The 24,669-nt window shown below is 41.0% G+C and overlaps 2 protein-coding genes across 3 annotated transcripts in view; one reads left to right on the top strand and one right to left on the bottom strand.

Moving 5' to 3' along the window:
* Nucleotides 1-21,164, top strand: part of gnav1 (guanine nucleotide binding protein (G protein) alpha v1) — a 35,256-nt gene extending 14,092 nt beyond the window's left edge. The window contains exons 4-9 of one of the 2 annotated variants that reach the window (XM_080414181.1): nucleotides 4,713-4,873; nucleotides 7,501-7,629; nucleotides 15,005-15,134; nucleotides 15,355-15,426; nucleotides 18,392-18,479; nucleotides 19,676-21,163. In XM_080414181.1, coding sequence (XP_080270307.1) covers nucleotides 4,713-4,873; nucleotides 7,501-7,629; nucleotides 15,005-15,134; nucleotides 15,355-15,426; nucleotides 18,392-18,479; nucleotides 19,676-19,866 — 771 coding nt within the window. In that variant the 3' untranslated portion in view covers nucleotides 19,867-21,163. Of the gene's footprint in view, nucleotides 1-4,712; nucleotides 4,874-7,500; nucleotides 7,630-15,004; nucleotides 15,135-15,354; nucleotides 15,427-18,391; nucleotides 18,480-19,675 lie in introns of both variants that reach the window. The other variant, XM_080414182.1, reaches the window with a different exon arrangement.
* A 1,450-nt stretch (nucleotides 21,165-22,614) lies between these two features.
* npb (neuropeptide B) lies at nucleotides 22,615-24,062 on the bottom strand (the record flags this gene model as incomplete). The annotated part of the gene is made up of 2 exons (XM_080454806.1): nucleotides 22,615-22,743; nucleotides 23,793-24,062. The coding sequence occupies 2 exons, from the start codon at nucleotides 24,060-24,062 to the stop codon at nucleotides 22,615-22,617; spliced, it is 399 nt and encodes a 132-aa protein (XP_080310932.1).
* Nucleotides 24,063-24,669: the final 607 nt, after the last annotated feature.

Genomic DNA, 24,669 nt, shown 5'->3' with positions numbered 1-24,669 from the left:
ACACTTTATATAGCACTTTTCAAAAACAGGTTTACAAAGTGCTTAACAATACAAATACAATACATACACAGGAAACTTAAAGGCAATTCAATGATGGAAAATGTAAAAACAAAGGAACCATACAAAAATAATAGGACCAAAAATAAGAGTGAAAGCAGAAAACTAGCTGACTATTCCTTCTAGCTAAAAGGCCATTCTATAGTAATGAGTTTTTAAAATATTTTTAAAAGTGGACACCGAAGTGGCCGGTCTAATTTGCAGGGGGAGTTGGTTCCACAGAAATGGAGCCCTAGCATCGAATGCCCTGTCACCTTCCGTCATAAGCGTTGTCTGGGGGGGGGGGGTCAAGTAAAAGTTTGTCTGCTGATCTAAGATTACGGAAGGGTTTGTGGGGAGACAGGAGATCAAAAATATATATAGGAGCAAGTCCGTTCAGTGCTTTAAAAACAAACCTAAACCAGTCCAGTGCAGACCAAGTCACACCCACCCGGTTTTCCAGTCTGTCCAGTAGAATTTTGTGGTCAATCGTGTCGAATGCAGCCTACAGGTCAAGCAACATCAACACAGTACAGCAGCCAACATCTGAGTTCATCCTGATGTTACTTAGAACTTTCAGAAGTGCAGTCTCTGTACTATGGTGTGTTCTAAAACCAGACTGAAACATTTCAAAGAGTGAGTTGTCGTTTAAAAAAGTAAAAAAATTGAGAATAAACCACTATCTCTAGTGTTTTGGAGAGAAAGGGTAGTTTCAAAATTGGTCTGAAATTGTTCAAATTGGAGATATCAAGGTTTGATTTTTTCAACAGGGGTTTTACTACAGCTGACTTGAAGATAGAAGGAATAACACCGGAGGATAGTGACTTATTGAATATTGCTAAAATGTCTGGAGATAAAAAGAGGGAAACCTCTTTTAAAAATGTGGTGGGTAGAGCGTCTGCGGTTTCATGCTGTTAATAATGTTCAAAAGGTCGGGCTGGGAAACTAAATTGAAGGAATTTAAGTATTGAGATACCTCCCTGTATGGTAAAATGCACAAGGAAGGTACTATTTGGGCTCTAATGTTTGAGAACTTGTCTAAGAAGAAGGCCTGAAAGGCTTCACATCTCTCAGTGGATATAATTTCACTGGAGTCAGAGGGACGACGTATAAGAGAGTTGATGGTGCTAAAGAGAAGTTTAGGGTTATGGGGGCTAGAAGCTATTATATGGGAGAAATATTTTGATCGTTCTTCTTTCATTGTGCTGTTTAATTCGTTGCAATATATGGTGATCGCTGTATCTATCAGTCCTTGTCCCTTTTATGTCAAAACAGTGGGTTGCGCACATCCAGTTCGTTGCTGGTGCTGGAAAGAATAAAAGTCTGCACAACAGCATTGCTCCTAGTGTTTAGTTTACTTTAAAACACAGAAAAAATCACATGGTGCAACGTTTCGGCCTTCATCAGGTTCCCTTTTAATATGGAGATCGCTGATGTCATCAGTATATGCCAAGACGACACATTGAGGTTAGACAACTCACTCCATATTTGGGCGTAGCTGCATTGGGAACTCCTTACATGGTTGGTCATGGTGACATGAGTGTGACGACTAGGGCTTTCACCAACTAGTCAACTAGTTGACTAGTTTAACCACTAGTCGACCTTGTTGGTAACTTTCACTTTCATTGTTTAATGCCATAGTACTGGCCCATTACCATTATTATTATCCTCCTGCCTTTATTTTTTATCAAAAGGGGGTCAAAAGTATGCCCAATAATAGCCTATTATTGGGCAATAACCCCCTTTTGAGGATCCTTGGAGACACTGCTGTGCTGCTGTGCTGCTGTGCTGCTGTGCCAGAAGCGCTTCCCTTAAAAATAAAGGCAGGAGGATAATAATAATAGTAATGGCATTAAAACAATGGTAATATATTTAATAGGTAAATATCCACTAGTCGACTAGTCGACTACCATTGGGTCAAATTAGTCGACCAGTAAAAAAATCTCTAGTCGTGAAAGCCCTAGTGACGACGTGGTCCTCAGCCAGCCGACCGGTCCTCCCTTAGGCCAATTTTAATATAAGATAAGATGTGCAAATTTACAGTGACAAAAGATACCCCAAAGGAGGCGACTAAATGATTGGTTTTGTCACTCTTTTTCATTGAACCTGGCAAAATGTTAACTCATTGTACTGAAAGAATGTTGGCCTAATTCATTTTCATTAGATTAGTCTGGTCCCAGGCTAAAATATCCTTAGATAGACCACGACAGAATAGACATATATTCTCAAGACGTTCGGAAGTATAGCTGTTACCAAGGCGACGATGACGATGGGATAATCGTCCCGATTAAGGACGCAACACCAGTGTGACGTCGCCCTAAGATCATACGACACCATATCCTACCTATAAGTACAGCGGAAAGCGGAGCGGCTAGTGGACCGTAAGATAACGACCTTGATAAATACTTAGAGACTTGAGATAGAGCTATACCTAGCTCCCATAGGATCTCATAATTGGCTGAGCCGCTCGTCTCAGCCCTAAACAGCCATACTACTTGTGACAGTCACAGGAGCCAGCAGTGCCTACAGAATAATACAGTCCTTTAATAAGATATTGAAGTTGTAACAGAGTCCTCTGTTATAATAGCTACATATAGCTGCATATGTTCTCCACAGAGACACAGACGAATAACCCCATTGAGTGGACTATAACTCCTATAGCGTCATAAGGTCATATAGGCATTAGGCAAGTACAGTCACCAACCGCCATCCCAGGTATTAAGATTTGAGCCTTACACCCTCACGTCTATATCAGAAGACATATAGGGCTACCTCATACTCCCATTGTAGGTTTAAGAGTGCTCTCTAGCCCTCCGGGTCCCAACTGAGACCCACCTCTGCCCTACCACCGTCATCGGAGGTTTAAAGTGACGTGCTCGCCCCCCCATCAGCGTCATAAGAGATAACTAATCTCTCAAGAACCGATATCTTGTGCAACACAATATCCTTTCCTATAATATGAATTAATTCATATGAAGGTGTATTGCTCACCCAAACTGTTGCTATTGCAGTGTTTGCTTCTCTTCATTTCTCCTCTCTGCCAAGCGGCTTGATTGAAGAGGGAACTGCTCACTGGGGCTGCAAGTTCATATAAACTGCTATCCACCCAGATGAATTGTTTTGGGATTGCTTGTGATGAAATGACATGGGGAGTGTTTATCATAGATACTGATTGCATAAAAGTTTGATTTATTAGAACGAATCCAATTTTTTTTTGTCAATGCATATTAATACACCAACATATGATACAGTATATCCACCCATATTCATGAATGGTCACACTCACTGATTCTCGAGTCCTGCAATATTAACTTGTCATACGCACTTTGCTGTGAGTTAGTGTGTGATACATCTTTTGAAGACACAGGGTTACTTAACTTTGGCTTCAAAACATTTTGTATTTGTTAAAATATATATTAATGGTCAATAATATCAGATGTTTAGGGTTAGATGTTTTTTGATTTGAACATTGTTCAGTCAATCAAGACTTGCAGATTGTTAACATAAAGGTTCACTTCTGCAACTTATTATTATTACACACAAAGTACTGTATTTGGCAGTTGGCCAATGTTGGCAAAATTCTAATGCATGGCTATAATTTATGTTTTGTTTCAAGCACTTAAATAGGCCATGAGATGATTTTAGATTTTCATATTATTAATGTTATTATATTCTTTCTTTTAACCTAAATGTTATACTGCACCTCTGTGCTGTTGAATTATTTTGACTAATAAAGTATTCAATCAATCAATGAACACACAACACGCTTGCACCCCTTAGCATAGTTGATGTATTTAGCTTCAAAGCAATTCTGTTCTTGAAACACAAGGCCACCACAGTTTGTGATTGTGTTGGGTTCAATCCTAACTTTATCGCTCACTATTGTTTGCTACCTGATACTGTATAGTTGGGCTCATAAACGTATCATCTTATAAAATAAACAGTTGAATGAGTCGTCACTTGTAACCTTTCAGTCAATGATGATCTCTTTCGCACACACGCACGCGCGCACACGCACATGCACACACACATACACACACACACACACACACACACACACATGCACACATGCACACATGCACACACACACAAGCTAGCACGACTCCAGACTGAATCCAATGGTTATAGCCCATGGTACCATGGTGGGACCATACGCTCAGCCCACACACATCTGTCTGATCGTTCCTCACGTACGTGAGCTGCAGACCCACAGCAGCGGGCTGAGGTCGGGGTTGGAGTGTGACGCAGTGACGGACGGGCAAAAGCGTCTGGCTGGCTGTGCATTCGTTATTTTCTTTCACAAATGAACAATTGTGAAGAAAATATATGATTGATTTAAATGAATAGTATCTAATATAAAATATGAAATAGAAGTATACTATGCATACTCAGAAGCATATTATGCATTATGTGACTGGCAAGGGGGGGAGGTCAGCGATTGTATCAGGGTGGTTGTGGCTCCCGTGGCTACCCCTTGGCAGCGCTACTGTGCGCGTGGGTACGTATGCAGTCTGCACACTTAAACAATTGTTCTGTGTCTTATTCTTATGGTCCTCTCTGTCTCAGAGTGTTGCTCTGTGTGTGCACTTCTCTTTTCATAACCAAGCCCTCCAAAAACCAGTCTGTCCATCCTTCTGTCCTTACATCACTCACTCTCCCTGCCTCCCTCCCTCTAGGTCCACGCCCATTCTGTCCTGTCTTGCGGACGATGTTTTGATGAGGACAAGGTCCTGCTTCCTTTCCTGGGACACGCCCTTTCCTGTCTGTGGGCCGACCAGGGTGTGAGGGCCGCGGCGGCCAGGGGTTATGAGTACGAGCTCAACGACTCTGCACTGTAGTGAGTCCTCTTGCATGCACACACATATACACACAGGATAGTTAAGTGGAATTCTAAGCCACATTGACCACATTAACGTGGTGGCCATTTTGCTTTTATGTCTTACAATGTAAGACGTATGTATGAGCAAAATGATCTCATTGGAACCCTAATAAAATCTATGAATAATCAGGACATAATCTTTAGTCACTGCTGTCCCAGGGAAAGTAGAATTGCCCACTTTTCAAACCAATTAAATGCCTGTTTGTGTCCATCCACATGCAGGCACACAGACACACACACACACACACACACACACACACACACACACACACACACACACAGACTAATATCAGTGAATCAGATGTGACGGTGAAAGAGATCATTCTGGCGCACAGAGTGGTGCACTGATTGGCAAGTCAGTTGGATCAGCAGATCTCCCAAAAATATCGTCATAGTATTTAGGCATGCCTAGCACGGAACTCCATATATGGATACAGACAAACTGACGGGTACAAGGGGTATTGCATGCCTGAGTAGGCCATACCCCTCCCAGAACAGCATCAAAACAATATCTTTAACCTAGGAATTAATTTGGAAATGTATAATATTTATGAATAATGAATACAGATTTAACATTTGTAAAACATATACAAAGGTTGGTGGGATACTGGCCAATCTGGATGGGGGCACAACGTCCCATATGGGTTGGCATTAACCATGCACCTTATGTATATATTTACCCTACTCACATTGGGAATATTTTACATTTCTGGCCAGTTTTCCTTGTTTTCTATCTATCTAATCTTTTCCCCTTTATTGAAAATTGAAATTTTACACGCTGTAAACCTGTGTTATGACAATAAAGTTGAAGTTGAGTTTGAGTTAATACTTGAAGTGTTTAGCATGAATAACAATGAATCAAAAATCTGAATTAAGAATTGAGAGTGTCTACAGTATTTGTCACTACTCATATAGCTATAAGTAGCGAATAACAATGCCTTTCTTGCAGGCACTTAAACACACACACACACACACACACACACACACACACACACACACACACACACACACACACACACACACACACACACACACACACAAAATGCAGGGGTCTAATTATCTGAACTTAGAGGCCGAGGCTTAGCCGTGTGTTTTGTGTCTATGGGAATAAGGCTCAGCTGATTGGAGTAGAATTAGGGAAGGAACAATGTGAATGAGGGAAAGATGGAAATGAATGAATTACGGATGAGGTGAAGGAGAAAATGAGACACAAGTATTACACAGTCAAAAGGCAAAGCTGAAAGGCTATTTTCACAACTTAGAACTGTTGCTCTCTTTTAGACATTCTGCTATTGTATGTGTGCATGCTGAAAATACGCATGCTGTCAATGAGAGGTAAAAGATAAAAACAAGATAGTAAAATGTCAGTAAGGCATAATGAGTTGAGATGAGAAAGCGTTATTGGCTGAGAAGGACCTTAAGGGTCAATTTTTGCACTCCAAAACATGAGTTTGCAGTGTACTGCAAAGGAGACAATAGAGAGTCTCAAAGCTGAGCAGTGATATCTGCCAAGAGAGGAGAGGGGAAGGTCTGCATCTCCACATGCGTGCGTGTTGTGGAGTTGAGAAGGTGCTGTAGCTCACCAGGGGGCTGTCTGTTCTCATCCTCTACCCTAGCAAAAGACCTCTTCTGTGGGGTAATCTACAACGACAGGTCCTCTCGTCCCCACTGAGAACCACTGGGCATCACTATCACACGTCACTCCCTTTCGACATACACACACTCATATATACGCAAAGGCTGAAAGTTCTAAAAGCGGCAGGGTGTGCCACTGTAGCTGATCCAGAATGACTACTTTTAGAGAGTGTGTGTGTGTGTGTGTGTGTGTGTGTGTGTGTGTGTGTGTGTGTGTGTGTGTGTGTGTGTGTGTGTGTGTGTGTGTGTGTGTGTGTGTGTGTGTGTGTGTGTGTTTGTGTGTGTAAAATGCATCACGTCTCAGCTGAGCACACACGATTATAACCCATTACACTTGATATGGTAGAAGCTAATTTGTTTGTGTTGGAGAGCTTAGCCTCCGTGTGTCATTACGGTAAGCCGCAGTGATCCCACTTTTATGAATATTCAACATGTAGATGAGCCGCTGCTCCCCCTAGGGCTCCAGATACGCAGTAAAGTCCTCAGTGTCAATTTATATTAATTATACTAGGACGGCACCTTTGGGTGCCCGCCTACTTGGGGCCATGCATGTCGGAAACGCCGCAAGTCGTTCCATGTGCGACGCAAACGTATGCAAAACTCGGCCTGTCAATTAAGTTAAGTTATTTCTTTATTGAGCTAGGGAAGACGGTGTGCGGGTGTCTGCTCCACCAAGGCATCTGTCGCTGAACTTTTATCAGGTGTGCAAAAGACTTTCATTACCTGTGATACAGTACCGGAGTAAAATTAACACCGAGGATTTTACTTTGTACATGTGATTTAATACTGTTCATCTCAGGTTTGTCTCTGTTTAAAACTATTTATTTTATTTTCCCTTGTGTTTTTTGTTTCACCTATTAGTGATGTGTCTCATTTCTTTATTTTAGAATTAATTATTTTTCTATCATTTCAACTCCCCACCCCACACACACACACCACCTCCCCCTTAGTTTTTTTGACAGCATGGGCCGTATCATCGCTCCAGATTATGTACCCACGGAGATGGACGTTCTTCGAGTGCGACTGCGGACCACCGGGGTCATAGAGACCCAGTTCAAAGTCAGCCACCTCATTTTCAGGTAAACCGTTTTGAACTCCCCTGTTTTATTTGTGACGGAGAGACTCCCCATCTTGTGTTACACACTGCCAAAACATCAACATGGTTTTATAACGCCAGTGGAAATCTGTATAAGCTCTGGCTGGTAGAGATCTTCCACAAAGTTAATGTGGCTCATGCTTTTACATTTTGTCGCAAAAAAATCTGATCTGCAAGCTCACAATGTGTCACATAGCAATGCGTCTTCTCCTTTTTTCACTCTCTTTCACTCTCTCACTCTCTTCGCCGAACGCGATGCCTTGGGAGCTTGTAAATCTGCTATTTTATTTGTGAGCTTGTAGGTCTGCTTTTTTGCCCCAGAATAGGGATGCTATAATACTATGGTTCATTTGGTTAATAAACAAAACAAAACCTTTAATATTTCATATGAGGCCATACATACGTTTGTTTTAATCATCAAAAGTTCAAGCCCATCAAAAAGAAAAGAAAAAACACCTGTGAATATATCATGGCTTTTGGGTGGAAACTTTGTATGTCCAAAACAGTTACTTTTCAGGAAATAGAAAAAAGAACCTGTGTTCCAATGGATCTAATAGTTATTATTTAGTCTCAAGCTCTTGTTAATACTTTTCATTGGTTCAATATTTATAAAACCCACAGACACACTTAACAACTTTCATTATCACTTAATCGTGTTTTTTTTTTTTAGCGAACTTTTGTGTGACACTGTGACACAATAAGTAGGGCATTCATTTATTTATATACATAAAAAGTTAAAATATGGAGATACAAGGTTTCTGCCCGACGGCAACGATATGACGCGTGCTTAGATTTAGCAGTGGGCGCTTCTCAAGAGCATGATGGCAGCCAGGCACCAAACCAAATGACTTCCCTTCATCTCTACAGCTTTTGACATTCTTATCTCCCCTTACAGCCACAACATACGTCTAAAATGTGAAGCTTCACTCAATATCTGCTGGTTTTACACTCACCTACTGACCATGCCCACATGCCCATGCGCGCATACACACACACACACACACACACACACACACACACACACACACACACACACACACACACACACACACACACACACACACACACACACACACACACACACATTCAGAATGTTGACTTTATACAGACCAGCTGTCTCTCTCACACACGCACGCACGCACACAGTCCATAGAAGTATCAATTGATCAGTCTTATCAGTGACAGGGCAGATATCTGAGCTCTGGGACACTATAATCTTTGTCAGTGTCACATAATTACAGCTTCGTTATCCTCCTCCTTCAAAAGCTAATGTGATTTCCTGAAGCCACTGATGGTAATGACAGGGCGGTAGATATCTAGGAACTTGACTGTGACACAGCCCATCCGGACGGACACGTAGAACAAAGTTTTAAAGTCAGCTTTAGTCAAAACTGTATTTATGTAACACATGTACATTAAAGTGCAATAGAGTTTCCTTTAAAGATAAAGAAAACTTGAATGGACTATAAAGTCTGAGTGAAAGCGCACAGAGGAAAAGTGGGTAATGTTAAAAATTAATAAAACGGATACACAGAAAGGTCACTCAGGGACAACCAAAGGGTAGATGAGAGAAAAATGTATGTTGATGGCCCATTAGTGCTTTTGTTTTTGCAGAAGTGACGTATCGTTATTATCTTATTACCCATAGGACAGTGGGCAGTGGGCAGTTGACTTGCGTTATATATGTTATTTATTGAAGAAAGTAGGAGAGGCATAGGAGAGATGGCTTTGTGTGAATTAATGTAGCCTGAAGAGTAATTCTTTGATTCATATTCACTTTAAAATGTAAAGATGCTTTGGTCCTCCTTCAACGTTTTACAACTTTGTACAAGCCGTTACAGTTCAAGAGAATGAAACATTGCATTTGTATATTTGGAAGCAACAGACATAGTATGTCACAACCCAAAATTCAGATTCTATATTCCAGGTTGGCTTCAGGCCTGTGAATGCTTATTGAGTTTGTAGTGGATGGAGTTTGTGGTGCTTGTTGCATTGGAAGGCAAAAAGGTCAACCTTCTGCTCATAAAAGTGCAGTGAAGGATTGTGGATGATTTTCCCCAATCTGGTTTGATTGCATAGTAGCATATGTCTCTGTATGTGTGCATAGTAGGGCATTAACGAATAGTGATTTATGGTATTCGAATTATTCGACCCAAAAGTATTCGAATAGTCGATTATTCGGTTTGATTATAAAAAATTAAAAAATTATTATTATTTTTTTTTTTCAATTGCATTGATGACTCGACTCAAGGAATGCGAGTTGACGTCACACCAGAGCTCACAGCTACGTGTCAGCTCTAGAAAAGCCACTAAAAAAAAAAAATCATTAAAAAAAAAAAAAAATGCTTTTTTTTTTTTTTTTTTCGAATAGTCGAATAGTGGTTTGATAGTCGAATAGTCGGTTTGATATTCGAATATTCGAATATTCGACTATTCTGTGAATGCCCTAGTGCATAGGCCTCTCATAATTATTACATACCGTAATCGCAATTATTTGAGATAACCGCAATAATTTTTTGCTCAATCGTCATAATCATTTCCATGTTTGAAAAAGGTTCATATATTTTCAAACATATTCAAAGTTAGTGGAAATGGTAGATCTACAAGCTCAAAATGTGTAGATTGGCTATTTCCTTTATTCATAATGTTCAATGACATAATCGTGACAGCCCTATGTGTGCACCTGTGCTTGTGTGAGCCTGTGCATGTTTTAGCATGCCAATGCCAAACAACCATTTATCATTTATCGTTCCAACCCACTAGAGTGTCTTTCTTATCTTGAAAATCTGATTACTTTCTCATAACTCTGTCCCTCCTTGTGCCATCTCTAAATTGCTTTTCTTATTATTAATACAAGCCCTGTTACCTCTGGTTGAGCTCATGAGGTCTCTCTTCACCATATAAACACTGTAGAGAGAAGTACTTTGTCAACTAATGGCCACAGTTGGTGGATATTGGTATCATATCCATTTCTTTTCTTACATGCGTGTAGTTCCTTATTTTGTATCCTGCCTGCAGAAATGCATGGCAGGGTAATCGGGCCTGACGGTGTGTGGGTGTGTTTGGTCTCTCAATGTTATCAAAATAAACCAAGTATGGATGGGCAGATGATAGTGTGCCTCAAATGGATAATTCACTTTCTCATTGAAAAAGTAAGGTCAAGATCACACATTTGAAGATCAAGGTCAACATTTTGAACAAATGGGTGGATTTTCATGAAAATTGGTAGGAATGATCTTATGCTATCCCAAAGTGATGATTCAATTTGAGTAAATAGGTCAAAGTTCAAGGGCACACTAAAGAGATGTTGGTGCGGACAGGTTTACAGCAGACCAGGAAACATTTCACAGCAAAGCTTTGATCGTAACTCTCTGTTATCTTCTGCAGACATACCCTGCTCTTGTTGGTAACATCATTCAGGCAAATTACAGTTAAGATCCCTGTGGAATAAAAATCGGACAGGATTTTCTACAGGTTTTGGAACTTTGTGTCATAAGCAGTGAAGCCATTGCAAAGTGATGCGGTCAGGTCTGAGGTGTAAGGTCCCAGATGGTTCTCCAAGGAACCTAGCCTCCTCACTTGCTTGCTTATTCATTGGCTCTTATTCCCTCTTGAATTAAGCACATAAATTGCTTTTGTGTAATTGGTAAACAAGGGCCTTGCCCCAGGTGCGTGTGTGCACAGGATGCATCTCTAGGCTGCACGCATGTGCAGCCTAGAGATGCATCCTGTGTCCTTGGGGTTAATGGTGAGCTTAGCATGAGTTGATTAAGACCAATTCAACAGCAAAACAGATATTATAGGGATTTCAATAAGTAGATGGCTTTCATTTTGTCTGTGTGTATATGATATAAGTTTTTCTTGAAATGGTAATAAATAATTACCATTTTGATCATGTAGTTGCTCTCGTGAACGACAATAGAAAATGGAATCAATGACTTCACTTTGTCTTTTAGTTGACAAAAAATATCCTGCAAGGTCCTTGATTCTCTCTCGCCATCTTGTGTGCAGCACTAGTGCGCAGGGGTGAGATGACATTATGTGGGTGTCTCACAGTAGGTGTTTACACACAGCAGGTGGTTACGAAGTGGTTACCTGCGGCCTCCATAGATTTTTTAACTTTATAAGTTATTATATATATATATATTTTTTTTTTGCTATCTTTTTACATTTAGCCCAAATGTGTGCTTTGGGCTGCCCATATCCTAATACAGGTTGACCTTATTATGAAAAATATATTTATATTTATAGCATTGTGCTTTGTCCTACAAAATAGATGCCCTTTTATCTATCCAAACCTGCTGACACACACACACACACACACACACACACACACACACACACACACACACACACACACACACACACACACACACACACACACACACACACACACAGAAATGAACGTGCAGGCATGCATGCATAAGCGCACGCGTGCACACACACACACACACACACACACAAAAACACACACACACACACACAACTTCAACTCCAGCTCTGTACAACACCCATTTGCATACTATGTAACAACAACAAATTAGGAACATATATGCACATGATGTGGGAGTGCCCAGATGTGAATTATTTTTGGTTCAGAGTTTCACAAGTATTATCTGAGGTAATGGGAATTCCTATCCCCCTCTTACCTAATATTTTAATGTTGAATGATGATTCAGCGATCGGGTTGACAATGCCACAAAGAAGACTTCTACTCTTGGGGCTGACAGCTGCGAAAAAGCTGCTGGTCCTAAAATAGAAGCTTCACAATGGATCCTCGCACTAATGGACATGATCTCCCTGGAACTCTCTATAGCTCGAACCAATGGGGCAAAAGAAAACATGCTTGTTACCTTAGCCATAGCACTGGAGAAACTTAAATCATGTTATTAACATCATACATAACTACTGATTATTATCTTTTTCCTTTATTTTTCCCTTTTTATGCAGTCTTGCATCTGTATTTGCTTTGCTTATGTTATTTTTCTCGTTTTTTTTTTTTTTTTTTTGCTGTATTTATTTTATATATTAATGCATCTGCCCTGTCTATGTCTGTTCAACCTGTGGGCCAGGTAGGGTGGGGGTGGGGACTAGGGGAAATTCTTAACTGGAGGGACAAATAAGAACCCCTTGTTGGGCAGTTCAAATGTATATTGGAACCAGCTGCACAGTTGTACTGTGCAGGACATGCTTCCAGCATGTGAACAAAAAAATAAAATAAAAACTTGATCACAAAAAAAAAAAAAACACACACACACACACACACACACACACACACACACACACACACACACACACACACACACACACACACACACACACACTCTTTGAGTGAAAACATCTTTGTCGTTTGAAACGTTCAAAAATCATACAATATTCCCTTTGATATTCTATTTCAATACAACAAACAAACTATCCTCTGAAAAACTGAATTTACACCTGCATTAGTTAACCAAATGCAGCCAGTTAAAGCCAGTAATACTTAATAGTTTCAATCTTCTAATATTTCCGTCTTGCCTTTAGTGTTGGCAAGATTCATTTAAAACAGTCGGAGGGATAGACAAATAATGTAGGAGTTGATTCCATAGCTATGGCAAATTGATTTGTTGAGGTGTTACAGAAATAAATAGACTGTAGCTTACGGCTGCTCGATTATGACAGATCATGGTTATTTTGGTCAACGTTGACAACATGATTATTTAACATGATTAGTTGACTTTGGAAACATGCATTTATTGACTTTAAAGAATGTCTTTTTACTATACTGATGACATCAGGGATCTCCATATATAGGCATAAAAGGGACAAGGACGGACAAGATGTTCACAAACCACAGCTAGCAGCCCTAAAAAAAACAAAGCCATGTCTATATTGTATCTGCTCCCACAGGCTAAATTACTGTAACTGGTAGTCAATCTACTTAGCCAGCAGGTTAGCCTAATATTAGCCAACTAAACTAATTTATTAGGCTGCAACTCATTTGATTGTCATTCAAATCCTCAGCCCTCAGATAAATGAACACTCAACATTTTAGCGTGTGTGCGTGTGCGGGGGAAGATGAAATGGGGACGCTGTAAAATCCTATTGAATATGTGGGTCTGAGACATCACTAGGTGCCATCCACTGACACCATGTATTGGAAAGACTTTTAATCAAAGATTTTTATTACCAGTAGTTGTGTGTGTGTGCGTGTCTGTGAATTTTCCCCTGAGAAATGGCGCAAGGAATACTTCTAATTATAATTGGTATTCCGCGGCACCCTAGGGTTCCATGACGGTGCTACCCATTTTGAGAAACCGTGGTCTAAACGTGCAACGTAATTCCTCATCATCTTGATCCTCAGCCTACTAATCAACAATTAAACGAGGATTCTGAATTTATTCAAGCCATTAACTCTCCAATTTGCCTGACCCCTCTGTATTTCCCCTCAAACAATTGAGGCTCCCTCTTTCCCCCCATTATGAAAATGAAACCATTTGGATAATCAAACAATATTGGAGAAGAGGGTGAATTTATTTGGGCAGAGGGTAAGCAGTGAGAGGGGAAGAGTGGAGGGGTTGTGAAGAGGGGAGATTGAAACAAGAGGAAATTGAGTGAGGGGACATAAGGCCATTTAGATTAAGAGATTTTAATGTGCACAGATTTTTGCCAGACCCTTGGGGAGATGAAATGGGTTTAAACAGCTAAAGGTTCCATCTCTTCCTGCTTTTATTCCTATCTATGCGTGTGTGTGTTTTGCTGTTGTTTTTTCTCACTGTTCTGCCTCCCTTACGTCTCCCGACACCTGTCAATCTCTCTCCTACTTGTGATCACACACTGGCCTCCTCTTGTGCTCAGACTCTTTGTTTTGGACATGCAGAAGCTAAATCAAACCAATTTGAAGTCGGCCTCTGTTCCACACACTGTGAACTTGATGTTATTTCCACAGTCATTTCCTTCACTTTCCATTTGCTCATTTAATGTACAGTTAGCCTCGATCTCCAGGCTTTTATTGTTTAGTTTAGCTAAAAAATCAAAGCCTGGACCAGCGCGTCGGTGTACCCGGTATAGGAAGTGTTTCATTTCCCCAACCAACCAGAGGGCAGTGGGCGTCGCTCGTAATGTTGTGTTGACGGGGCGGGGGCTGACGGACAGATCGGTGAACCAATGGGATTACACGCATTCTCTCGCCGGAGATGTTAAACCCGCCCCTATAGGCACGAAAGCAGGAGGGCTAGTGCAGCCTAATGTACAGTATGTACAGTGATAGGTGTCTGTATGTTTTGTGTATTGCAATATTGTGTTTCAGTTTTTTTAACTAAGTTTGGACTGATATGGTATTGATACTTGAATTGCCCATATTTCTGTCCCTCCTGTAGGATGTACGATGTTGGAGGCCAGCGGACTGAGCGAAGGAAGTGGATTGGTTGTTTTGAGGACGTTAGGGCAGTGCTGTTCGTGGTCTCCCTCAGCGGGTATGACATGACCCTGATGGAAGACCCCTCCATGGTAAGGCATCATCCCATACACTCCTTTCATTTTACACCTCTATTTCAATCCGAGCATGCTTAGTAGTGCAGCCACCAGCAATCAGCCTGTCTCTGGACCTGACTTTAAAGACGGTAGAATGCTCTCTCACCACTTTGAACTCTTGCGGCGTGTTCCACATTTCTGAAGCTTTCTGAAGGATGATGATGATGATGATGATGTCATTGCCTTTCCTTTGTAGAATCGTCTGCAGGAGAGTCTAAAGCTCTTCTCCTCCATATGCAATAATGTCTTCTTCAGGAGTACCTCCATGGTAAGCCATCTGTTAAAAAATAAAGTCTGCACACTGTGATGTAAATATTGCTGGATATTACAGTTCATGACTGTTTTATGAGTTTCGTCGTTCACAGAGGAATATAATATTATATAATTTGAAAATATTGTGTGTGTGAGTGAGTGAGTGAGTGAGTGTGTGTAGCCCTCAATGTGTGTGCTCTCTGGTCCTTTGTTTCCATATATCATCGCTGTCACACCTGTATAGTTTGTCAAATTGTTAAAAAAGCAATCAGGGGGGTCTGGTGGCTTAACCAGTTAGTGGGGGGGGGGAGATTGGTTGTGCCGACCTCCTTACAGTTTTGTCCCAGACGTGGAACAACGTGTACACTGTCGTACACTGTCGCACTGGACATTAAGGTCGCATTCGACCAGGTCTGGCACAATGGCCTTTGTGCAAAGCTCTCTTCAAAGGGCGTACTGTAACTGGAAGATTACATGTCTGGCTACAGAACTACCTTCAAGGAAGATCCATCAAAGTTGTGCTTTCTGGTCAGTCTTCATTACCACGTCCCAGCAACGCATCTGTACCTCAGGGTCAGGGATCGATTTTCGGCCCATTATTATTCTCCCTCTTCATACATTCGTATTATGGAGTACTCCTGCCTGGATGAATGGCTCTCAGACCACTCTCAGGCAGCTAGACATCATCCAAAAAAGGCTTTAAAAATCATTGGGGTGGATGAGGACCTTGCACTACAGCACTGCTGTTACAGCATACTGCTGTAACAGCAGTTTGCCATCACTAAGCTGAGTCATCATCATCAACAGTTGCAGCAACTTTATAAGATGCACACTCCCATCTCAAAGCACTGCTACCCCAGACTCACATCCCAGGTCGTATCACCTGGAGGGTACTACCAAGCCACGCCCTGGAAATGGCTTTCTCGACTCTGCTATAACAACATGGAACAGCCTTCCCCCTGCGGTTGTTGGAGACATTACATCAAGTACAGTAGTATTCATGCCTTTAAGAAGAGGCTGAACAAACACCTCCTCAGTATGTGACTGTAATCCCATGAAGCTCAAGGACATTTAATCATCAAACATTCAGTTTATATATACCCCTGACTGAGTAGCTGCAGATCAGGGATAGGTTCTTTGAATGTTATTCATAAAGCCTGTATCTGCCCAAGCTAAATAAATAAAAAATACAATTACTGCTATATATATACCCTACAAAGTATAGCAAGTCCGTTAGCGATGGGCAGAGTGGCCACGAATTAATGAAGCAGACCTGCACAAAAAAAATTGTGTGTCTGGAAAAAACATGTAACATACATGTACTGTACGTGTGCACAACATGCACACAAGCAGGGTGCATTGATGTAACCTTTTGTCTGGGAATCCTCTGTCATCCATGATTAAACCGTGTGTGTGTGTGTGTGTGTGTGTGTGTGTGTGTGTGTGTGTGTGTGTGTGTGTGTGTGTGTGTGTGTGTGTGTGTGTGTGTGTGTGTGTGTGTGTGTGTGTGTGTGTGTGTGTGTGCGTGCGTGCGTGCGTGTGTGTTGGGGGGGAACCTGGTGAAATGTGTGTGAGAGATGGAAAAAGCGTGAGGCATGTTTGCGTCCATGGTTGTGTGTGGGCATTGGTATTATATGGCTACCAGGCTCATTAAACAAGTGTTTAACGATGCTCTCTTTTTATGTGGGAGGAGATTGTAACTTCCACCTCAATTAACTCTTCACTGTGACTGGTTAGTAGTAATTACACACCTAGTCGATCCTACATTCAGTATTCTCTTCAATGAAATCTACTCCGTCTCTGTCCTCCCTCATTATTTTTGGGGGTCTATATTGTGATCAAATAGAAGCTGAAAGACAGACCTGTCACAATTTTAATTGGCCGGTAACAGTGGTCGCATCAAAGACAAAGGTTTGAGTTCAGAGGGAGACGGACAGAGAGAGTGAGAGAGAAGAACATTGAATACTGATATGCGCTGCAGGATAGGGGATCAGTGTAAGGCGGCTATAAAGTTAAATACAATACTAAGAATGTATAAACAATAGCAACAAAACAGCATAGCCAACAACAACATAATAAAAGCATATTGTGCAGGTGAGGTTGAAAACCCCTGTGGGATTTATAAAGTTAATCTCACCTATTTTCAAAACAAGCTAAACTATACAATTAGAAAAGTAATCTGAAAAATAAAGAAAACAAGCCCCCCAAAAAGCAACTCAAATATACAACATAGCTACACAGTAAAAATGAAATTGTATACCAAAGAATATACAATATAAAAAACGATATGCAATGCTAAAATCCGTGTCCTTCACTGTCTATTTACTGCAGACTCTGATACAAAGTTGAATAGGTACTTTAGCAACTTTGTTCTAATTTTTCATGCTAGTAGGGCACATTGAACTGAAATGAATTGAATTCAGATGAAGTGAAATGAAATAAGACCAGAAGACGTAAGGTTAAGAGGTGTATGAAGCCTCATGCAGGTTGACTGCTGTTGCTGGGGATGGGGGATGATTGATTGTCCACTGATGTGTGGAGCTGGATAATTGGCCCATCACCATCTTATGCCGGCATCAACACAACTATTGATTCCCATTTTATCTAAATATCTGTTCAGAAAGGGATCTATGATATCAAATCAAAGAAAATAGTCCCGCACACTGTCTGGAACTTGCAAAAAAGATGCTCTTTATTAATTTGACGTTTCAGTTGTTAGACCTTCATCAGGACAAACATGCTTGTCCTGATGAACAAGCCTTTTCTTAACAATCTAAATATCTGTAAAAAAAAAAACATTTTGACAGTTACTTATTTTCCATAGATTTATCAGTTTAATGTTTTTGTTTTATTACACTGCAACACTGCATTCTTGAAATACTCATTCAATTCAGGAAATAAATGTAATTATATGTTTATTTATTTATTTGTATCACTGACCCACCTTTGACTTATGATATGGCTATTTTTGTTTATTGCAGATTTTATTCATGAACAAGATTGACCTTTTTCAAGAGAAGATTTTACACTCTGGCCGACATCTACGGTTATACCTTCCTCAATTTAAAGGTGAGACTAAATGGTCAAATACAAATGCAAATACAGTCAGAACTGTGAGGCTCAAATGTTAATTCACAGTCAAATATTGTGCCATAAGGTGCAGTGTAATTTGGATTATTGATTATTTACAAAAAGTAACCTAAGTTCCAAATATATCAGAATGAACAACCATTGTTGCTAACCTGTACCCGGGAGCACGCTCACACACACACACACACACACACACACACACACACTCTCAATATTATCTTACAATAAATGCACCAAATCTCTGTACATGCGTATGTATGTACTTACGTCTGTAATCCACGTATCTCGAGAACCGTTCCACCGACCGCCTTCAAATTCGCCACACAACCAGAGGGAGTTACGCGCCCACCGTCGACTCGTCGGATAGGCGGTGGTCCAAAACCGCCAGAAAATGAGCCTATTGATTGCCATGGCAACCCCAGCCTAAGCTTGATTTGGCAAATTCCCCCACACCTGTCCAATTTCCAGGCTCTGGCTGTGCCATGAGCCAATTGATTGCCATGGCAACCCCAGCCTAAGCTTGATTCAGCAAATTCCTCACACCTGCCATTTGATTACTGTCCACTTTTCACAGTCAGTGTGCACTCTTCACACTTCACACTGCACTTCTCCACACATTCACACAGAGCCGATTGATTGCTATGCCAACCCCAACCTAACCTTGATTTGGCAAATATATGGGCACAAAAAGAATACAGACAGAAACAGAATTCTACAAATGTGTGCATAAATAAAACATTGCAGGCTGGTGGGGCATGCATTTCCAACTTGCATCATTCCCGAGTTGGCCGGTGCCCGTTACTGTTCTAGTTACATACTGTATAATGATAACAAACAAGTCATGACTTGCACTCTCACACATACCCACACTCAACTGGGTTATTTCCTTGGTTTGGTCTCAGTGCTTGCTCCCAATGTCTCATACAAATGTCAATATAAATGCAAAAAAATGAAAAGAAAAACAACAAACTGAGATTGGGGTCAGCAAGCAGAGCCAGCATCCAATTCACCTTCCCTGACCTCCTAGATATGATATATAATGTAGAGAAAAGCCATTTTAGTCTTCTTTGATGAACAGAAAGGGCGTGACGTTTGGGAGGGTTTTGAGAGTGAAGGGAGGGGGAGCAGAAACGTGCTGAAGGTTTTCACCAGGTTTATCTCCCATACTTTACCAGGTGCTGACTGTGACGTGGACACGGCGGCTCGATTCATAGCAGCCACCTTCGTCTCGCTCAACACCATCCCGAACAAGCTCATCTACCACCACTTCACCACAGCAACAGACACCTCCAACATACAGATCGTCTTTCAGGTTGTGATGGACACCATCATCAAAGAGAACCTGGAGGCCGTGTCACTTCTATGACTTCTATGAAGAGTGGATGTTATCTTCACCCCGTCTCTCCTGCTCCATTAGCCAGTGCCTGGTTTGTTGCTACTGTATTGAAGACTGGTAGGGAAATTGATATATATTTTGCTATCCACCTTTTAGTGTGAAGGTCCAAGCAGAGGATCTGCATCTGCTGAAGACCGCTGCTGTTTGGATCCTGGTCAGGGATTCAGTGTTTGAACTATGGACACTTCAGCAGTGCAAGCGCATGACGGGACTTGAGTGCGGGTCCTTCTGTTGCGAGGCGTTCTTTCTACACACTTACAGTAGGCCCCCTGCTTTGATGAGCCACTAAGCGTGGCCTGTTTCTTTCAGGCCTACAGTCCCACAGGGTCATAGAAATATATGAAGTACAGTAGTAATTGCTGCAGCAGACTTCAAAGGCAGGACACTGGTCATTTCATTCAGACATGTAACTTATCCCACACTCATACAAAGGCATTCTGTCTATTATGCCCGATTTACACCTGGTTGCGCGTTGTGTCGTGTGTCTAAAATAACCAATCTGCAAGTTCACAGTGAGTTGCGCTGTGGCACGTTGTGAGCTTGTACATCTGCTATTTTAGGTGCACGACACCGGTGCGCAACAAAGTATAAATCAGGCCTTAGCGACCAGATAATGACTGGAAGCTCCTTGCTTGTGTGAAAATGAAAATGTTAATAATTTAAAAGTGCAGAAGCACATAAAGTACAAGTGACCAAAACAATGAACTCAATGGTCCTTAGGCACACACAGACATTTTTATCTTCGCTTTTGAAGACGGTTTTCACACTGTATCTCACTGTGTGAAATCTAGCACCAGAAGTGTTTTGTTTTGTCCACAGTTCTGTTCTGTCAGCGGATGCAGTTCATCCTTAAGTGTTGCTGTATGCTAGCCTGATTATCAGACTGAAGCTGCGTGGAGCTTCAGAGGAGCCCCACTCAGAGAGTGGGCGGGGTCTATGGTCTGGAACCAGGCTAGCTGTATGCATCATAACATTACTAGAAAGAAAGACAATTTGGCTAATCTTTAGCCATGGTCCTGAACCTTTGTAAAAGTTACTGTGTTTTGTGTGTGAAATCACACTTCTATATTGGTTATTTATGTTTTTGTACCGTGCTATGCAAATGTCATGAGTATGAACCCTGACATCATGTTTAATTTTGAGCAGTGTTATTTCATTATGTTTGTGTGTGTGTGTGTGTGTGTGTGTGTGTGTGTGTGTGTGTGTGTGTGTGTGTGTGTGTGTGTGTGTGTGACGTGTGTGTGTGTGTGTGTGTGTGTGTGTGTGTGTGTGTGTGTGTGTGTGTGTGTGTGTGACAGAGAACAATCTATCCTGTCCCCCCAATGGGATGGCAATGTGGATGTGAACACTCCCCGGTTAGTTTTTTACTCTCCCTGGCCAGCCAACCTTAGCAGTCGTTAAGTTTGTGACTCACTCTCCAAACTTTGACTTTATTCCGCTTCTCTTTTCTTGTCTCGAACTAAAGCTTATAAGCCTAATTCATAGTTTGTCAGACAATGGTATCACTCGCCAACAATAACAGATTTTTGGCAGGCAACACTTTTCTACAACAAGGTAGAAATGAAGCTTAACTGTACTCTTCAGTGGCCTAACATCATCTTTGTTTCTGTATCGACATACACACAAGTATTGTCCGCCAAAGGGAGGGTGCTTAATCTTAGGGAATTGAATGGCATTACTACAGCTGAAGAATGAAGACTCCCCTCTAGGCTACTGGATAGTCAATTGAATCTGTCTCTGGGTCTGTCTTTCCAGTGTGGCAACATCACAAATATTTAAAGTGAAAACAAAATAAGTCTTCCTCTAGAGAAACTGGAGGGGAAATAAATCCTAAGTGCCTTGGAATTAACTTTCTTATATTTAAATTACATTTCATATAATTATGTAACTTTGACATATGTACTGTGCTTAAACTTTATGTTCTCTGTTGTACCAAAATATGTAATAAAGAGACATGTTAACCTACAGTTATTAGCCATCTTTGAAATTATTTTAAATATAGACAATGTGATGATATTCTGTAGGTAGACAAAGAAAATCCTGGAATGTGCCTGGCTGGGCATATTGTTTTATCATTCCGGTTTCTATTTTCAATGGATTATGCAGTCTCAGAATACAGAAAATTGGACCACACAAGAGTAACTGTACTTGTTCTTTTTTTAATAGATAAAATAAAAGTAGCCCATACCTCTGGTAAAGATCCACTCTGCAGTCAACATTTCATACATATAGATCTATACATTTGCCAACGGTGGTACAAGTGGTAGGTGGAAATATGGATACGGAAATTATTTGAAAAGAATAACAATAAACATCTCTCACACTTCGGTTTAATACGGAGCCAAAGCAAAAAGTATCTTTTTTTGTAACGAGATAACATTCAAAGTCTGCCACAGTTCATCGTTAGTCACTCCTCTTCCAAATCCTTTGTTCAATACTGGACTTCCATCGCATGTCGGTGTCGCGTGCCTATATATAACGTATCTCTCTACAAGCAGCCAGTGGTGTAAAGCAACTTAAGTACATTTACTCAAGTACTGTAGGCTACTTAAGTACAATGTTGTGGTACTTTTACTTTACTGGAGTATTTCAATTATTTTCTACTCCACTACATCTCAGAGGCATATACTTTTACTTCACAACAATTATGACAGGCAACACCGTTGCAACTACGGAGTGTGAATGATGCTGGAGAGAGAGGGTGCTGTGTGTGGTTGATCATGCGGTCAAGCAGTCCAGGGAGTCCAGGGTCAGGAAGACGTCCGCCTGGCACTGGAAGGTACCCGTGCCGTCCCGGAGCAGCTCGCAGCTCTTCAGGTTCGGAGAGATGTCCTTCAAGCATATCGCCTGTATAAAGACATAACAAGTTCAGGGCTTCTGAAAGTGTTCCACAGTATAGCCTATTTCTTGGTTTTAATAAATAGACCTACATGTTTTTTGTTTTTTTTAGATCAAACGTAGCTAGTTTACAACTATAAACATGTATATGCCTAAGAACATAAGTAGGTATAATGTTATAGTCCATAGTAGATTATTTCCATGTCAATTTGTAATCTTTGTTTTCTAGCCCAGTGCTTCTGAACCTGTGGGTCGGGACCCCAGGGGGGGTTGCCACAATTTAAGTGACAATTTAAGGACTTTTAAGACCTTTTTAATAAAAATTACTGCATCAAAAGTCATCAACAAACTATACTGTAAAACTGGTCAAACATTGGCCAAATTGTCAAATAATATAAGAAAGAGAAAGAAAGAAAAAATAGCCGATCTACAGTACAAGCTCACAAGGCTTTGTGAGCTTGTCGATCTGCTATTTTCGCAGCCCATGCCAAGAGTTTCGATTCGTTAATGGTGGTGCTGAATGGACAGCGCCTTTGGGTGGACTTAGTGTCAGGAAGTTTAAGTCCACTATCTTCTGAGAACATGAAACGCGCACATTTCTGTATAATATGACTGCACTGCAATGTAGACGTATTTTTTACTGCCTTGCAAAGTCTCTGCATTAAAATGTATAATCGTAAACAGACACAAATAAGATAGAATGTTATATCCCGACTGTATCCCGTAGATAATTTCCATGTCAATTTGTAATCATTCTTTAGCCTACACAAAGAGTTTTGATTTGTTAATCGTACAGGTGCTGAATGGACAGCGCCTTTGGATGGGGTTCCTTTGCGTCAGGAACTTAAGCCTCAAAGTTCCCTCTTTTGAGAAAATAATAGCCTATGATTGCAACACAACACAGTCGTATTTAGTGCCTTGCAAATAACTGCAATAAAATGTATAAGTCATAAACACAGGAAACGGGGTAAAAAGGAAAGGAAGAAAACACTTAAATTAATAAATGCCAATCGTTTCATTGTCTATGTTATTTCATCTATATTTCAAATAGCACTCACCATGTTTTTAAGGATAGAGATTTGCTTGCTGCCCTCGGGAAGCACAGTGTTGCCGGCCGTCGTCTCTCCACTGTCGAAACTAGCCGTTTCTTCGGATTCGGACCTTCGGACGTACGGCGACCTCCTGATGCCGGAGAGCAGACCAGAGGCTCGACCCACCGAGTAGTAGGCGGGGCCGGTGGCCTGTTTGTACCACGCTTCAATGGGCTGGACCGAGACGAGCAGGGAGATGCCGACGCACACCATGGCAAAGCGCACGGATCTCTCCATGACGCGCACTGTTTTGGAGCCTTTTTTTACGCAGCGGAAGGGAGTGCGAGGCTTTTCGTTATGTGGCTTCCCTGGCTCTGGCTTATATAGGCTAGACGCGCGACGATATCGTGACCAACGACGTTCGTCAAATCGATCGAGGATGACAGTGGTGTAAAGTAACTAAGTAGTACATTTACTCAAGTACTGTACTTAAGTTCAATTTTGAGGTATTGTTTTTACTTTACTGGAGTATTTCCGATTTGCATTTCTTTTACTTTACTCCACTACATCTCAGAGGCAAATGTTGTACTTTTTACTCCACTGCAATTATTTAAAAACTTTAGTTACTATTACTTTGCAGATATAAATTATATTATAAAACATACATTAACCACTTTAGCCCAATTTTATACATAGGATATTTGTAAATAGCAGATCTACAAGCTCACAATGCACGACGCGTTGTGAGCTGTTATTTTTCTTTTGTAGACTACTTTTACTCAAGTAACATTTTGAACACAGGCCTTTTACTTGAAACAGAGTGGTATTGTTACTTTTACTTAAGTAAAATATCTGAGTAGGCCTACTTCTTCCACCCCAGGTGGGTGATGATTCATCATTACGC

The sequence above is a fragment of the Gymnoscopelus braueri genome (assembly GCF_963280865.1).
Source record: "Gymnoscopelus braueri genome assembly, chromosome: 2".
NCBI classification, from domain to species: domain Eukaryota; kingdom Metazoa; phylum Chordata; class Actinopteri; order Myctophiformes; family Myctophidae; genus Gymnoscopelus; species Gymnoscopelus braueri.
The sequence above is the reverse complement of the archived record's forward strand: the minus strand, read 5'-3'. Positions and strand labels throughout refer to the sequence as shown.